The 13,663-nt window shown below is 44.3% G+C and overlaps 1 protein-coding gene across 1 annotated transcript in view; it reads right to left on the bottom strand.

The window, feature by feature from the left end:
• Positions 1 to 13,663, bottom strand: part of LOC130192529 (protein kinase C-binding protein NELL1-like) — a 238,494-nt gene that overhangs the window by 34,888 nt on the left and 189,943 nt on the right. The window contains 1 exon segment of the mRNA XM_056412589.1: positions 10,817 to 10,939. Within this exon segment, the coding sequence (XP_056268564.1) occupies positions 10,817 to 10,939 (123 nt within the window).

Here is a 13,663-nt window from a genome sequence, read left to right as displayed (position 1 = left end):
ATGTAATAAAGAAACCGGTTTGGATCTCTTTTAAACGCGGCCGCCATCTTCCTCCCACCTCGCTCAGATGGTTTTATTTTGCCTAAAGTGCATGGAACCAAAAGCTCCGGTTGTCATGATCTGGAGTTTGTGTCTCGTTTTGTGTCTTATTTTGAAGTCCTTGTGTCTGTCTCCCTGTGATTGTCTGCCCTGTTCCTGATTGTTTCCTTCTGTGTGATTGCTGGTCCCGCCCTCATTGTGTCTCGTTCCCCGTTGTCCAATCCTCTCACCTTGCCTGTGTATGTAAACCCTGTTCGTCTCATTCCCAGTGTGGCTTCGTACTGTTTGGTCCGCGTGTTTGTCGTCCTGTTCTGGTTTCTTGGAGTAAAGATTGTTTTGTGCAGTAATGTCGGCGTTTGGGTCCTCTCTTGCTGCGACAACCGTGACCACACATGACACCGGTCCTTTTCCCCGCGACATCAGAAACACACAGAACGCTCCGGTCCTTTATCTCCGGCATGAAGGAACTAAAGAGCCGGAGATTTCTCCCGGAGCTGAAACCGGAGCGATTATTGGCCTTTGCGTTCATTCATCACAAACACGGCGCCGATTGAACGTCCATGTTGCTCTGCTGGGCGATCAAAGAATCCACGCGGAAACGATTTCTTAATGCGGGATCGATAACAAGCGCCTTCCATCCATCTGGGTGTTGCTGCGGCTGAAAGTGTTCCAATAAATACAAATAAACTTTGGAGAAAGTTTGGAGAAGATAAAGAGTCGAGTCGATAAAAACGCACCGGAACAGTTCTCGGGAGGCGGAGCTTTGGTGTTTTTCTTTTCTTTCTCGAGCACAATAGACAAATATCCATCGCTGAATATCAACTGAACAGAAAATAAAAAACCAACACAGTAAAACCTCTCAGTGCTCCTCCTCCTCCTCGCGTTGAATGAATCAGCGAGTGGCAAACATTAACTGGCCGTCCACGCCACGACTGGATGATTTTTATCTATTTTCATCTGTGGAAGAGTCGCAGGGGGGCCATGAACCTATCAGCGCAGCGAGGAGGGAGGGGGGAGGTGGGGCGCCCTTGGCGGCGGGGATGTGAGGAGCTTTCAGAAACCGAGCAGGGTGCTGCAGGGGCGCGCTCCGCCCTCCCTCCACCCTCACTCCACCCGAATCCATTACCCAGAGCTGACGACACCGTTCCCTCCGACCTCTGCTCCGTCACTGATAAGAGGAAGTTTACCGATGCAGCGGCGCTGGAAATGACCCGTGCGGCTGGAATCGGCAGGAGGAGGAGGATGAGGAGGAGGAGGAGGAGGATGCATCCCATCAGGTCACGGGGGGGGATTTGATTCGAGGAGGAAGATTGTGTCCAAAGATTTGATCTCTGGGTCGATGTTCATTTTTCTGCTTTTGGTTTCGGGCATTTCTACCGACAAGGGACGTTTGACTGTTTAGTTTATTTACATCCGTCCGCAGCACAGATGAAATGCAACGCCACAAAAAAAAAAAAAAAGACCATCTCGTAATTCATTGGACGATATCCGCCGCCACCGAATCCCAATATAAGAAGAATGGAGTTGAGTTTGTGGCTCACAGCCTTGAAAAGTGAGGCGTCCTTTTTCATAATCACTGCAACCATCTTTCGGCAGTCATTTCTAATACAGCACGCGAGTGTGTGACATTTGAAATAATTCGTTAAAAAAAAAGAAGAAAAGATGTTGACCTTTATTTAAAGTCACCGATTCATCGTGTTCCAGAGAAGTGACCACGCTGTCGGCCCTCGGTCCGACCTCAGAGGGCCGAGAGCGGCGCGAGAGCTGAAGTCGATCACGAGTCGATGAAGAGGAGTTCGTCTTCTTCGCATCTCCTGCATCCAAACACCGGCTGCCATCTTCGCCGCTGCAGTGGGATAACGATCCTCGCGGTTTATAATCCAGATTCTGCCGCGAGGTACGAAGCTCCGGTTAATAGAAGTCAAGGGACAAATGGTGCCACGTGTTAGCGTGCAACCGATGTTTATAAAAGGCGTCTTTTTTAACCTCGGGTTTGGCTTTTTTGTTGTGAATTATCTTTATTCGTTCATTTTTCCCTCTTCTTCATCTATTTAATTAGTCTCAGTGAGATTATGATCTATTTTCCAGGCTGAAATAAAACCGGTATTAAAATTTAATTACGAGGATCATGAAATAAGAATCAGATAACAGGAATGTTTACTTTCCTTTTTTAAAAAGGTGCGTCGGACCGGTTCTGCGGACACGATGTCGAAGGATAAAACAAGAGTTGCTACGTCTAACGTCAAACTTCATCACAGAGGACAACGACAGTCGAGTGTGGATGGGGAGACAATAAAGTATATTTCCATCGTCGAGGACGACTGTGCAATCATTTCACGGATGGAAAAAAGGACAGAATCCTTTAAAATCTATTTAAAAAAAAGAAAGTTTCTGTATTTTTACATTCAGAGTCAAAAGGAAAATGAATCTTGGAGACAAAACACACAAAATATGACGACTCAGCAGGAGTAAAGGTTTAAACAAAAAGAGTCAAATGAAGCCCTGGATTATTTATTAAAAGTAACTGAAATCTATTAACCCTTTCCTGGTTTATTGGACGTCGTTCCAAATCGGGTCGTTGTCCGATGCCGCTGGACTCTAAACGAGCTTCATCACAGAGATTCAGTGACGGTATGTTTCCCATCGTAAGTTGAAAACAAGGAGGTCGTGATGCAAAGAGAGTTGAGATGCAAAGAGAGTTGAAATTCAAAGACAGTTGGAAAAGTACCTGGCAACTGAAGTTAACGGATAAAGAAACATAACACTTAAATACTCTCGTAGAACTTGGTGTATATATAAATATAACATCTCACTTACTATCCTCTCTTATTTCCAGCAGCTTTCTTGGAGGCAAATTGATATCTCCAAGTCTTTCTTTGGTGAGCTGTGTGTGTGTGTGTGTGTGTGTGTGTGTGTGTGTGTGTGTGTCTGGCCCTCCAAATGTCCTGCCTGGCATACATTTCACTAATTAGCTGAAAAAAACCTGTGTTGGTGTGATACATCAGATTTCTCCACCAGGGAACAGAATGCAAACTGCGGTCAGTATATATATATATATATATATATATATATATATATATAGCAAAGAGAAACCTCGTCCTTTTAATGCAGACGTGGTCCAAGTGGGACCGATTCAATTGTGAGCTCCAACTTCAGCCCGTTTTTATTTTATTAAAGCCTATATTGGTTTCTCCTTTTGGCAAATGGACCATAAAAAGTATTTAGAATCAGCCGTTAGCAGCTCCAGTTTGCAATGCACCTTCAAATGCAGAGACAAGTACGACAGGATGACTCCTGAACTGCTTCACAAGCTCCTGAGTATCAGTAGCTTCTGTAATATTTCACCTTTTACACTATAATTGAGACTTAAATGTGTCAGATTTGAAATGTTTTGGCCTCTATGTCTTAGTTCCAAAGGAAAGTTCTCATAACAACACATAAATAAATCTGAAACATGTGTTTATGTGGTAAAAGTAATGGATTCATGTTTTAAAGTTAAAGGAGTTTTCCTCGACAAGTATTTATTTCCTCTACTTGTCCATTGTGTGTGTGTGTGTGTGTGAGTGTGTGTGTGTGTGTGTGTCGCCTGCAGCCTGCCATAAATCAGTCAGGGCCCACAGATCTGAACTAAAGTGTTCTGGAGCCCGGAGCCTCTGGGCTTTGTGCTTTTCAGTCACAGTCGAGAAGCCGTCTGCTCGAAAAACATATTTCATTTATTTATTTATTTTATTATATCACACCGCAGCGATGCGCCAGGTGGATTTCTTTATGCTATTAGTGCGGGACGCAAATTAAATTCACTATAATTCAGGGAACATTTGGTTGGGAGCAAAATCTTTTGAATTTCCAGTTGATTGGACGAGGGAGAAGGCATCTGGAGGAATGAGGCCAACACGAGACGCCGAGCAGAACTTTATCAAGACATGAACTAATGCATGAGCTATCGCACGCACACACACACACAACACGGCCCTATTGACGCAAATACAAATGTATAACGTGGTGTTGACTTTATTCACTTTTAAAGTCCTGAAGCTATTTGATTGGTTAAAAAGTCTAATCAGCACCATACATTCTTTTGAGGGGTGTTTTATGTTCTTATTGTAATACACAAACACTATTCTTATTTGTTTTATTATTCAGTGTTAACTAATCAAATTACATTTTATTTGTTGGGATGGGCCAATGCTTCAATTCTGAAAAAAAGAGAAAAGAAGCAGCCAGAAATGACCAATAAACAATCGACTGTTGTCTTACCTCCCAAGAGAGGAAGTGGTATTGTTTTATATTCTAGAAATAAGAAGCAAAAGGACCGCGTAACGTGACTGATGTGGTGCGCTCGTTATGTTCGTGATGATTTGACTGTATATGGACAATAAAATACAGCCGACGAGTGTCGTGCTCAGTCGGAGACGGTTGTTTGATCAAATTAAATCAGGGACGTTTTGAGGAGACGCCGATGCGTTAGGCGGGATATTCACTGGTGTAAAACATTAGCGGATAATGTAGAGTTGAGTCGTCTTTTGAGGAAGCGATGCAAATGGTTTCTGGGTTTTCTAAAGCCGGCGCGTCGCATCCGTCAAACCCTCCCGCCCGCGAGGTCTGTTGAGAAAGCTCATTTCAGGAGACGCGCTGCCTCGCGACACAAAGTGCTTCTACAGGGCCGTTTGTCTAATGGTCACTAAATGCGGGCGTACAGCCAAGTTGAGACTCATTAATTCGCAAGTGCCGGGTCACAATAACATGGACTTCTTTCTCGTTGGCAATTACAAACGATTATTACACGAGAAAGAGTTAAATGTTGAAAGAAGGGTGCATTTAAATATATATTATATATATATATAGACAAATATATATTTAAATATACCCTTCTTTCAATATATAACAAATACATATATAAATATATATAATAGATATATGTATATATAAATAAATATATATAATATAAATATATATATATATAAATATATATATTTGTCTACAAATATATGTAAATATACCCTTCTTTCAATATATAAAAAAATACAGAAATATATATATGAGAAATATATAAATAAATATGTATACATATAATATATATATATATATATATATAAATATATATAAATAAATAAAATAAATAAATATATAAATATATATATATATATATATAGACACTGGCAAACTAAAGCAGACGACCCGACACTGAAAACACCTCCCAAGTCTCAAGACAGGAAGTCAGACCAAACATGACATCGGTACGGGTGAGTAACTTTCAAAAATAAAACAGGAAACCAAACTATTTCCAAAACCGCTTTGCCCATAGCATTTGCGTAAACAGAGTGCCCACCAATCCAAAAACGGTGAAACAAGAAAAGCCAGTCGGTATGTTGAGACGCCGGGATAGGAAAACAAAACCATCGGGATCTGACGGAGCATCTCCGCCCACATTGCTCGAGGACTCGACCGTCTCTCAAGCTGGCAGCGTACTTGTATTGGAGATTCTAGTCTGTATTATTGTGGTTTGTGTGTCAAACAAAGAGCACTCTTTTCACACATTCAATACGGCGCTGGCACCAAACTGACGGGAGACAAAAGAAACGCCCCGGATCAGATAGAACGAGGACAGCGGGCTAGATTCCCGCCTGGTGTATTAAATGACATCACGCCCGTGGATCTGATAGAGCCGAAGAGAGGATATGTGTCTCTTTGCTGCCACATCTAACGGCAGCGAGCGGGCGGACAAAAAATAATTGCCACGAATGATAATTGCTACAAAAGCGTCAAAAACAAGGAGCGTTTTTTTTTCTTCTTCTTTCTTTTTTCCCCCTCATTCACATTTGCAATTCATCAGGGCTTCAGTACGCTGTGGTATTCACCCAATTACATGTTGTAAAACACCATGCCCTCTCGCTCGGAGCTGCACGCAGCCGAATGTGTTGTTCCTCTCAAAAGAGGGAATGAAGGGGAGCCGTGATGATGTCAACAGGAAAAATTAAATGCTTCAGACTTCTAAAAGGGGGAAACGGAGGCTAGATCCAACACACCCTCTTCAGTTTTCCACCTCCCACCCCTCCATCTCTCAGAGTGCGTGAGCCGGGGTCTCGCTGCTCTCGCTCCCAGCCGGTTGCGCAACACGGCTCCTCTGTGATTAGATCCTCTGGGAGTCGATGCCTTTGTCCTCTGCCCCCGCGGTTTAGACCCTTTGTCTGGACAAACCAGTCCCGGGGAATGAAACGGACCGTTCACGAGATTAGCTCGCTCATTCCGCCCAGCGACAAAAGGCTCCGTGGCGGGCCGCTGATCATTAGGCCGGCGGCGGTGGACGATCCATAATCGTACGCCTCGCTCCGATTGAACCGTTGTGGCTTATGACATATGGCTTCTTTTATATCCATTTTTTTTCCTCCACAGGAGAAATTAAATACAAATAAAAGAGAGAGAGAGGGGGGGAAGAAAGAGTGATTAAAGAGGGAGTCTAACCCCTCATTTTTTCTCTCACTTCCAGTCAGCCCAGACAATCAATAGCAGTGAAATGGGGTCTTGAGATGGAGGCCCCTCTTCATGTGGCCCTGCAATCATCCCCGTTACAGCCGGCGGGGTACCAGATTACCAAGCGTGCTAACAAGAGCACTTTCACCAGCGTATTGGTGTGTAAAGAACCCACGAACCCTGAACTCATCGTGTTTATATCTATTCTCCCTTCTCAGGTCCGATGGCAATGAAAGAGATTTCAAAGTCACAAAAAAAAAAGAAGCTATTAGAAATTCAAGCGTGGTAGTGGAATACAAAAAAAAAAGAGAAGGAGCTTACTCTCACAGGTGATAAGCGATTGTCACTCACCACCTGTTCAGCTTTTCGCACGTCGAGCTCATCAATCACTCTTTTTTTTATAGCTCGGAAAACCAGATTTCTGCTTCGAGTCGTTGCTGGAGGCGTGGCCACACTCCTCCAACTCCCGGCTTGCATAATACTAATTGGCCAGAATGGGAGAAGGTAAGACGTACGGGGAAGTTTTAAAGTGTGAATGTCCTCAACCCGAATCTGACAAATATCACCGACGAGTCCGACTGAGACGCTCACCTGCGGGTTCCTCGCCGCCGGCTGATGTCAGGCGGGCGACACAAGATGTGTTTGACTCTAAAAGTTTGGGGGAAGGCCGCGACGGCAGGAGATTCACGTGATGACATCACGCGGGCGTAACGTCCAGCCGCTGTGAATGGAGTCTCTCCCTCCGATTCAGTCTTTGACCCGTCTTCGCATTGATGTCATTCACAGTCCAAACAGACGCCTGCCTCTCGCGCCGCAGACCGACCGCGGCTTCCAGAGTGAGAAATGTGGAGGTAGTGCCACGTGTATTATCTTCATTTGTGTGTGTGTGTGTGTGTAGCAAGAGCCTGGAGACAATCCAAAAGGTAGAGCACTGTGTGGAAGGCACTTTGCATTGATCTCTCTCTAGACCCAGAGTTGGGGGGGGGGGGCAGCTGGACACACCTGCTTCTTCTTTCTAATCCTGTCATTTTGTGCTTCTTTCCTCTCTCGGCGTGAATCATCCGTCCTGCTTCCTCCCTCTTGCTTTCCTCTTTTTTTTCCTTTAAAAAAAAATCTCTGTCTCTCTCCCTCCACTTCCCACGCATCGCTCTCCATCTCACGCCGAGCATAACGTGCGCCCGCTTTTTTTTCTTCTTCTCCTCGCAGCTAATCGCCGGGCGTGACGGACATGCCACCCCCGGCGCTGTCCTTCTAATTACGACATTATTAGTCGTCACGGCGATGAGGAGCGGCGCGGATGCAGAACGGGATTCTTAATGAGTGAGACGTCGTGATGCGGCACGGCGGGCTCAAAAGTAACCAAGGCGTCGATGTTATTAATTTTTTTTACACCTGTGTTTAACGACTTGTGAGGCGATCAGAGCACCGGATTTGAGGATTTCTTTTAACTTTGAGGGCTCCGGCAGGTCTCATCCGGTACCTCGGCTCCTTCACAGCAACCAATAGCTCAGGATTCAACATATTTTGGTGAAAGTTTTGTTTTGGAATATCGAAAAGCCGGATGAGGCTTAATGTTCCTCTCATCTCAGGGACACAGTTACGAAAATCACGTGAGAGGGATTCCCTCGAGCTCGTGGGATCTCGCTAATTACAAATTAAGCCGTCGGGCTGCAGATCCAACCGTTGTTTTGGGAGATTCTTAGTGAATTAATTATTCAGATGCAGTCAAATAATAAAAAAAAAAGGTTAACTCTTAATTGTTAACTTAATTGTATCCTTCAAATAAGCCAAATCTGTTCATCCGTTTAGATATCGTGCATATGAGAAATGAGGCTTATCGGGCTATGGGAGTTATTTGATGAGTGGAAAACCGTATAGCATTGGATTCTTAATAAGTGAGAAGTCGTGATGCAATAGTCATATCAGTAACCAAAAAACGGCTTCACGAGGAAAGGAACATTTTAAAATTATCAGGGCTGTGTGGTTTCTTCCATGTCTCCAGTAACCATAAGTACTCTACACCTGTGGAAGAGTTTGAATTGCATCAAATATGAATCTAGTATCATATTCACTGACCAAATACTAGATATTTTCAAATCTACTTCTAAAATTCAAGACATTCGAATGGTCAATGCGTTGACTGAGCATTGCCCTCTGCGAATAAAAGAAAAGGCTGGTGAATATCAGGTATTAAAACACAGCTTAATTCATCCCGGCGATCTCTTCTGTTGCCATGGTGTTTCACATCAGATTGTATCTCGGACTCCCTGGTGTCTGAGACGGAGTGCTTCTCCTCCGTTCACCTTCACGGGCTCCACTGTGAACACGGCTGTTAAAACTCAGGGGAGCGCGGCGGGGAAGGGGGGGGGGGCTCCGAGATGTTTTCCCCCAGCTGCGATGATGGACCCCGGGGGGGGGGGTATTTGCTGTACTCATCAGGGAGCTGGAGTCTCCTAAAGGGGCCCCTACGCGGACCCCTATCCACTGGCCCCACGTCATCGTCCCTGAACCTGCAGGGACCGTCCCACTGCGGCAAACACACAGTCCGATGTAGTTCATGCGGGACGTGGCCGAGTGGACACGGGGTCCGGAAGTGGAGAGGTTGTGTGTGCACACACACACACACACACACACACACACCCTCAGAATGTCAAATGGGGTGTAAAGAGACGTTCCCCGGCAGCACCACGAAGACAAGATCACTCGACTACAATGAGGCAAACAAATGCCAACGCAAGCTCCCAGAGTGCTTCTCCGTGCACCAAGTAAACACAACCTACATTTTATTCAATGTTTTTTTTTCTTTTCTTCTTCCTTTTCGATAAAGGAGCCGTTAAACGTCGCGCAGATGGGAAACCATCAGAGTGCAGTGAGTCAGGCTGGTTGAAGATCCGTCGTCAGGCATCACAGTCACAGGGTTTATTAAAGAGGTGGCGGCCAATGAAAGCGGCTCGTTTGTGCCGATTGCCAATGTTTATCGCCAATGATTATTGGCAACGACGTCCGCGTGGACCGGGACGAGCTGTCGGCGCCGGGAAGGAAAATGTCAACAGCCGGATGTTTGAACCTTTCGAAGCAGAAACGATGAAGAGGACCAGTGTGGTTTCGGGTTTGGTAATAAAACCGCTTAGTTGTTTTTTGGGGGGAAATGAGAGCGGTTGACGTTTTACCGACAAAAGAGTCGCGTATCAAACAACTGATAATGACGTTTGGTTCAAAGTGACAACTTCCACGGGCCGGCCAATTGGAAAAGGGCATTTTTAATAAAACTCTGCGAGCGCATTTTTTATCCGATGACGGATTTGCAATCTTATTGCCGTTTAATGATTTCCCATTCAGGGGGAAGCTACACGGTGTCTAATAACGTTATGCACCTCTTGCTTGCAGAGGACAGCACTCAATTTGCATATGTATTTTCACGGGGGGGCAAATGCAGAGCATTAAAAAACTATCCGCCATGTAAATATATCGCGGCGTCCCGTCAACCGCACTCATTTAAAAAATAAAATAAAATAACTAAGTGGTTTTGTTGCCTGAACCTAACTCACTGGGTGAAGTTTATTTTATTCTGAAGGACACTCGGCGCAGACGACGTACAAAACTCTAGAGGCCTTTTTTATTCCAGCGGAATAAATGTGTGAATATGATATCAGCCTCGTTGAAGGCATGTACTAAATCAGGCAAAAAAACATGAAAGTAAGCGGGTTATTAAAATTACAACACAATGTGAGCCACATACTAATCAAAGGCACTCGTAAGCACTGAAGAATTTTTTTCAGTGCATATATTTTTGTTGAGCTAATTATCCACGTCAGAATGTGTACATTTTCGTTTATTGAGCCACTTTTCCACTTTAATCAGCGGCTGTCTATTTTCATTTTCTGAAGCTGACAACAGCTGCTTTAGGTATTATTCTTGAGTGCACTGAGATATTTAATTGTTTTATATCTGCATATATACTGTACACAACTGTCAGTGCTGTCTGTACAACACACCGCTCTCCCTCCCTCCCTCCCTCCCACCCTGACCCGTCAACAGGGAGCCGGGTGTGCAGCGATGGAGAGTAGGCGCACATGTGTGGGGGGGAAAAAAAAAGAAACAGACTGAAACTGCTCCAGGATCAATTCTCATCATCTCCGCGCCAGCTGCTGCCCGGTTAGGTGATGTCGGAGGAGGCGTGAACCAGAGCGACCGCCGTGTCACGGAGCAGAGGAATCACCCCCCCCCACCCCCCCGTCAAAGGGTTTGGGGTCTGCTGCATTAGTGTGTCTGGGGGTGGGGTGGGGTGGAGGAGGGGGGAACTTACCCCTGCAGATGGTGCCGTTGCCCACGTAGCCCGGCTTGCAGGTACACAGGTGTCCTCTGATGGTGTTGGTGCAGATGGCGTTCCCGTCACACAAATGTGGTCCGCTGGTGCACTCGTCATGCTCTGGGGGAGAGAGAGAGAGAGAGAGAGAGACTGCACAGTCAGAATAGAGTTTGTGTGTGTGTGTGTGTGTGTGTGTGTGTGTGTGTGTGTGTGTGTGTGTGTGTGTGTGTGAGAAAGATGGAGAGGTCATTGAGAACAAAAAAAGAAGCTAATTTCTGTTGGAGCTGAGCAGCCATGGACATCCCACTGATGAGAGGGCGGTCGACGAGCTGGTCGGCTCACGGCGGAGCGCTCCCTCCCTCGGCCAACTTTCTGAACGGCCACGTTCTCCGTTTGGCACGTTCAAAGAGAATTCTTTTTAAACAATTCTGTAACTTCCAACAAGGTCCAAAAGGCACAGCTGCTTTTTCCTCGCCTGGATTTATTTGTAAGACCACTAGGGGGCAGGGGCGTGTGACGGTGTTAGGGGCTACGTTTGATACATGCCAGGTGCGCTGACTGATTGCACAGCATCAGCAGCAATTAGCCTAATGATGTTGGCTAAGACACGAGACACAAACAACATAGATAAACACATCAACACCTAACATTCACCAAAGAAACGCGTAAACAAGTTTTCTCGTCGCTTTCAGATCACCGACTCCGGGGATTCTCACGACTGGACATGGAAAACGGTCGCTTTAACTTTCTAAATACGTCAAGACGACGTGAGGCAAAAATGACACGGATAAAAGCTAATTAACCTCCCCTTGAGAGCGACACACCAAGGGAAACGCATCTCTCATGAGATCCAAGTGAGATTCCAAAAGCACGTCTCACGATCGGCTTCCAGGGACACACAACGACGTGTGATTGTGAAAACCATGGCAACGAAACCACAAGGTTCAGGGGAGAAAAAACGTCACGGAAACAACAGAACTTGTGTAAATGAACAACAACCACCCTGAAAACTGTCTCAGGTCACATGAGTAAAGTCTAAATATACTATCCTCCGAGCAAAAATGTCAAAATTCAACGTATCCAGAAACATACAGCAGTCAATATGCATCATGCAAAAGAGAGAATGGTGAATAATGTAGGATATCGTGAGCACCGTTCTTAAAAATCACGTACACAAAAATTGAGGGATTTAGTAGAGTTCTAAACAGCATGAATTCTGTAGAAAGCAAAACATCACTTACTTCCTGGCAATATTCAAAACTTGTTTGGATGGAGAAGAGGAGAATGACTTCAGAGGGAGATGGAATTTGAAACAACCCATTGCTCATACAACTCTGACAAGCATGTGCGTATCTGTGTGTGGGGTGAAGCAGTGGAATAACTTCACTGATGACATCAGGAAGTAAAAATCTGGTGCAATTTTTAAAAAAGAGTTTAAAAACACGACTCTGGAGAAGTATAGAGTTGACGGTATTGATAAAGCATAAGCAGGAACGGATTATGGGGACAAATGGTTTGTTTGTTTTGTTTTTATCTATACGGCTCTCCGGAAAAAGTTTTCAAGCAATCATAGGTTCGTGCATTTATAAGCTAGATAGCTTCAGCCTTTCGGTCAGCCACATGTATCTTTCTTCTTTTAACCCTCCTGTTACCTTAGGGTCAATTTGACCCCATTCAATGTTTAACCCTCCTGTTACCTTTATATTTACTGACATATTTTACCCTCGGGGTCAATTTGACCCCAGCAATTAAAACCTCCAGAAAATTACTAGAATTAATATTGTTTTCCAAGTTTAAGTGTGAGGTACTTTATGTTTGTTTGTTAACTACATAAATAGCCCTTTAAATATATAAAAAAGTTGATATTCCTTATATGTTTGACACAGTGAAAAACAGCCTGGGGTCAAATTGACCCCAAAGAACACCGACGTTAAACATTGAATGGGGTCAAATTGACCCTAAAGGTAACAGGAGGGTTAAACATTGAATGGGGTCAAATTGACCCAAAGGTAACAGGAGGGTTAAAAACAATTCCTGGTGGTTGTATATTTTGCTGATCGAAATAAATAAACTCATTCATTCATTCTTTGCCATTTTCCCCCTCAGACTCGGCTGCTCGTGTCAAATATGAACCCATTTATTTGACTTAATCCACCACAGAGGGGGACCAAAGGCAATATCAAGGTTCAAGGTTTATTATTTGCCATTTGGGCCTCGACCAACAGGCTCTCCAAGTCCACAAAGGTGCAAACACACTGTCATAATAAGAACTAATATAAAAACACACTGTCCATAAGGTGGTAGAATATACAGTGTTAGGTACAGTTTTAAAAAAACAGGTTATCAACATAAAAAAGGAGAGAGCAGAGGTCAATAAATATATGCTGTTCCTAGCTTGTGAAAAGAAAGAGGGGGAAGAGGACAGCTATATGGGGATATTGCATATTTGAGAGGTGGGGGAAGTTTATTTGGGGATATTTCTGATTGGATTATTGCACATTTTCTCAGATAACACACATTTTTCAATAGTTCCGTTATGTATATAAAATATAAGATTTATATTGGTATAATATGATAGACTATGAACTTTTCTTGTTTGTTGCTTTTCACATATTCAAACATATTTTCATCGACAGCTGATCAACGTTTCCAACGCAATTATTTTCTAACTCATCAAAACGATGCGACATTGCTAATGTGGGCATGAATTGGTTTCATTCATGAAGCGCTGCCTCGCTAATAGCTCGTGATACACGGCCCAGTGTTATGTGAACATGTTAAACGTTCTTCTGTTGGCTCAAGGCAAAAGGGAACGAGGGGGTGTGTTTAGTGCCGGAGGCGGAG

This window comes from Pseudoliparis swirei, chromosome 4 (assembly GCF_029220125.1).
Source record: "Pseudoliparis swirei isolate HS2019 ecotype Mariana Trench chromosome 4, NWPU_hadal_v1, whole genome shotgun sequence".
Lineage (NCBI taxonomy): Eukaryota > Metazoa > Chordata > Actinopteri > Perciformes > Liparidae > Pseudoliparis > Pseudoliparis swirei.
This window is presented reverse-complemented; position numbering and strand designations above follow the sequence as displayed.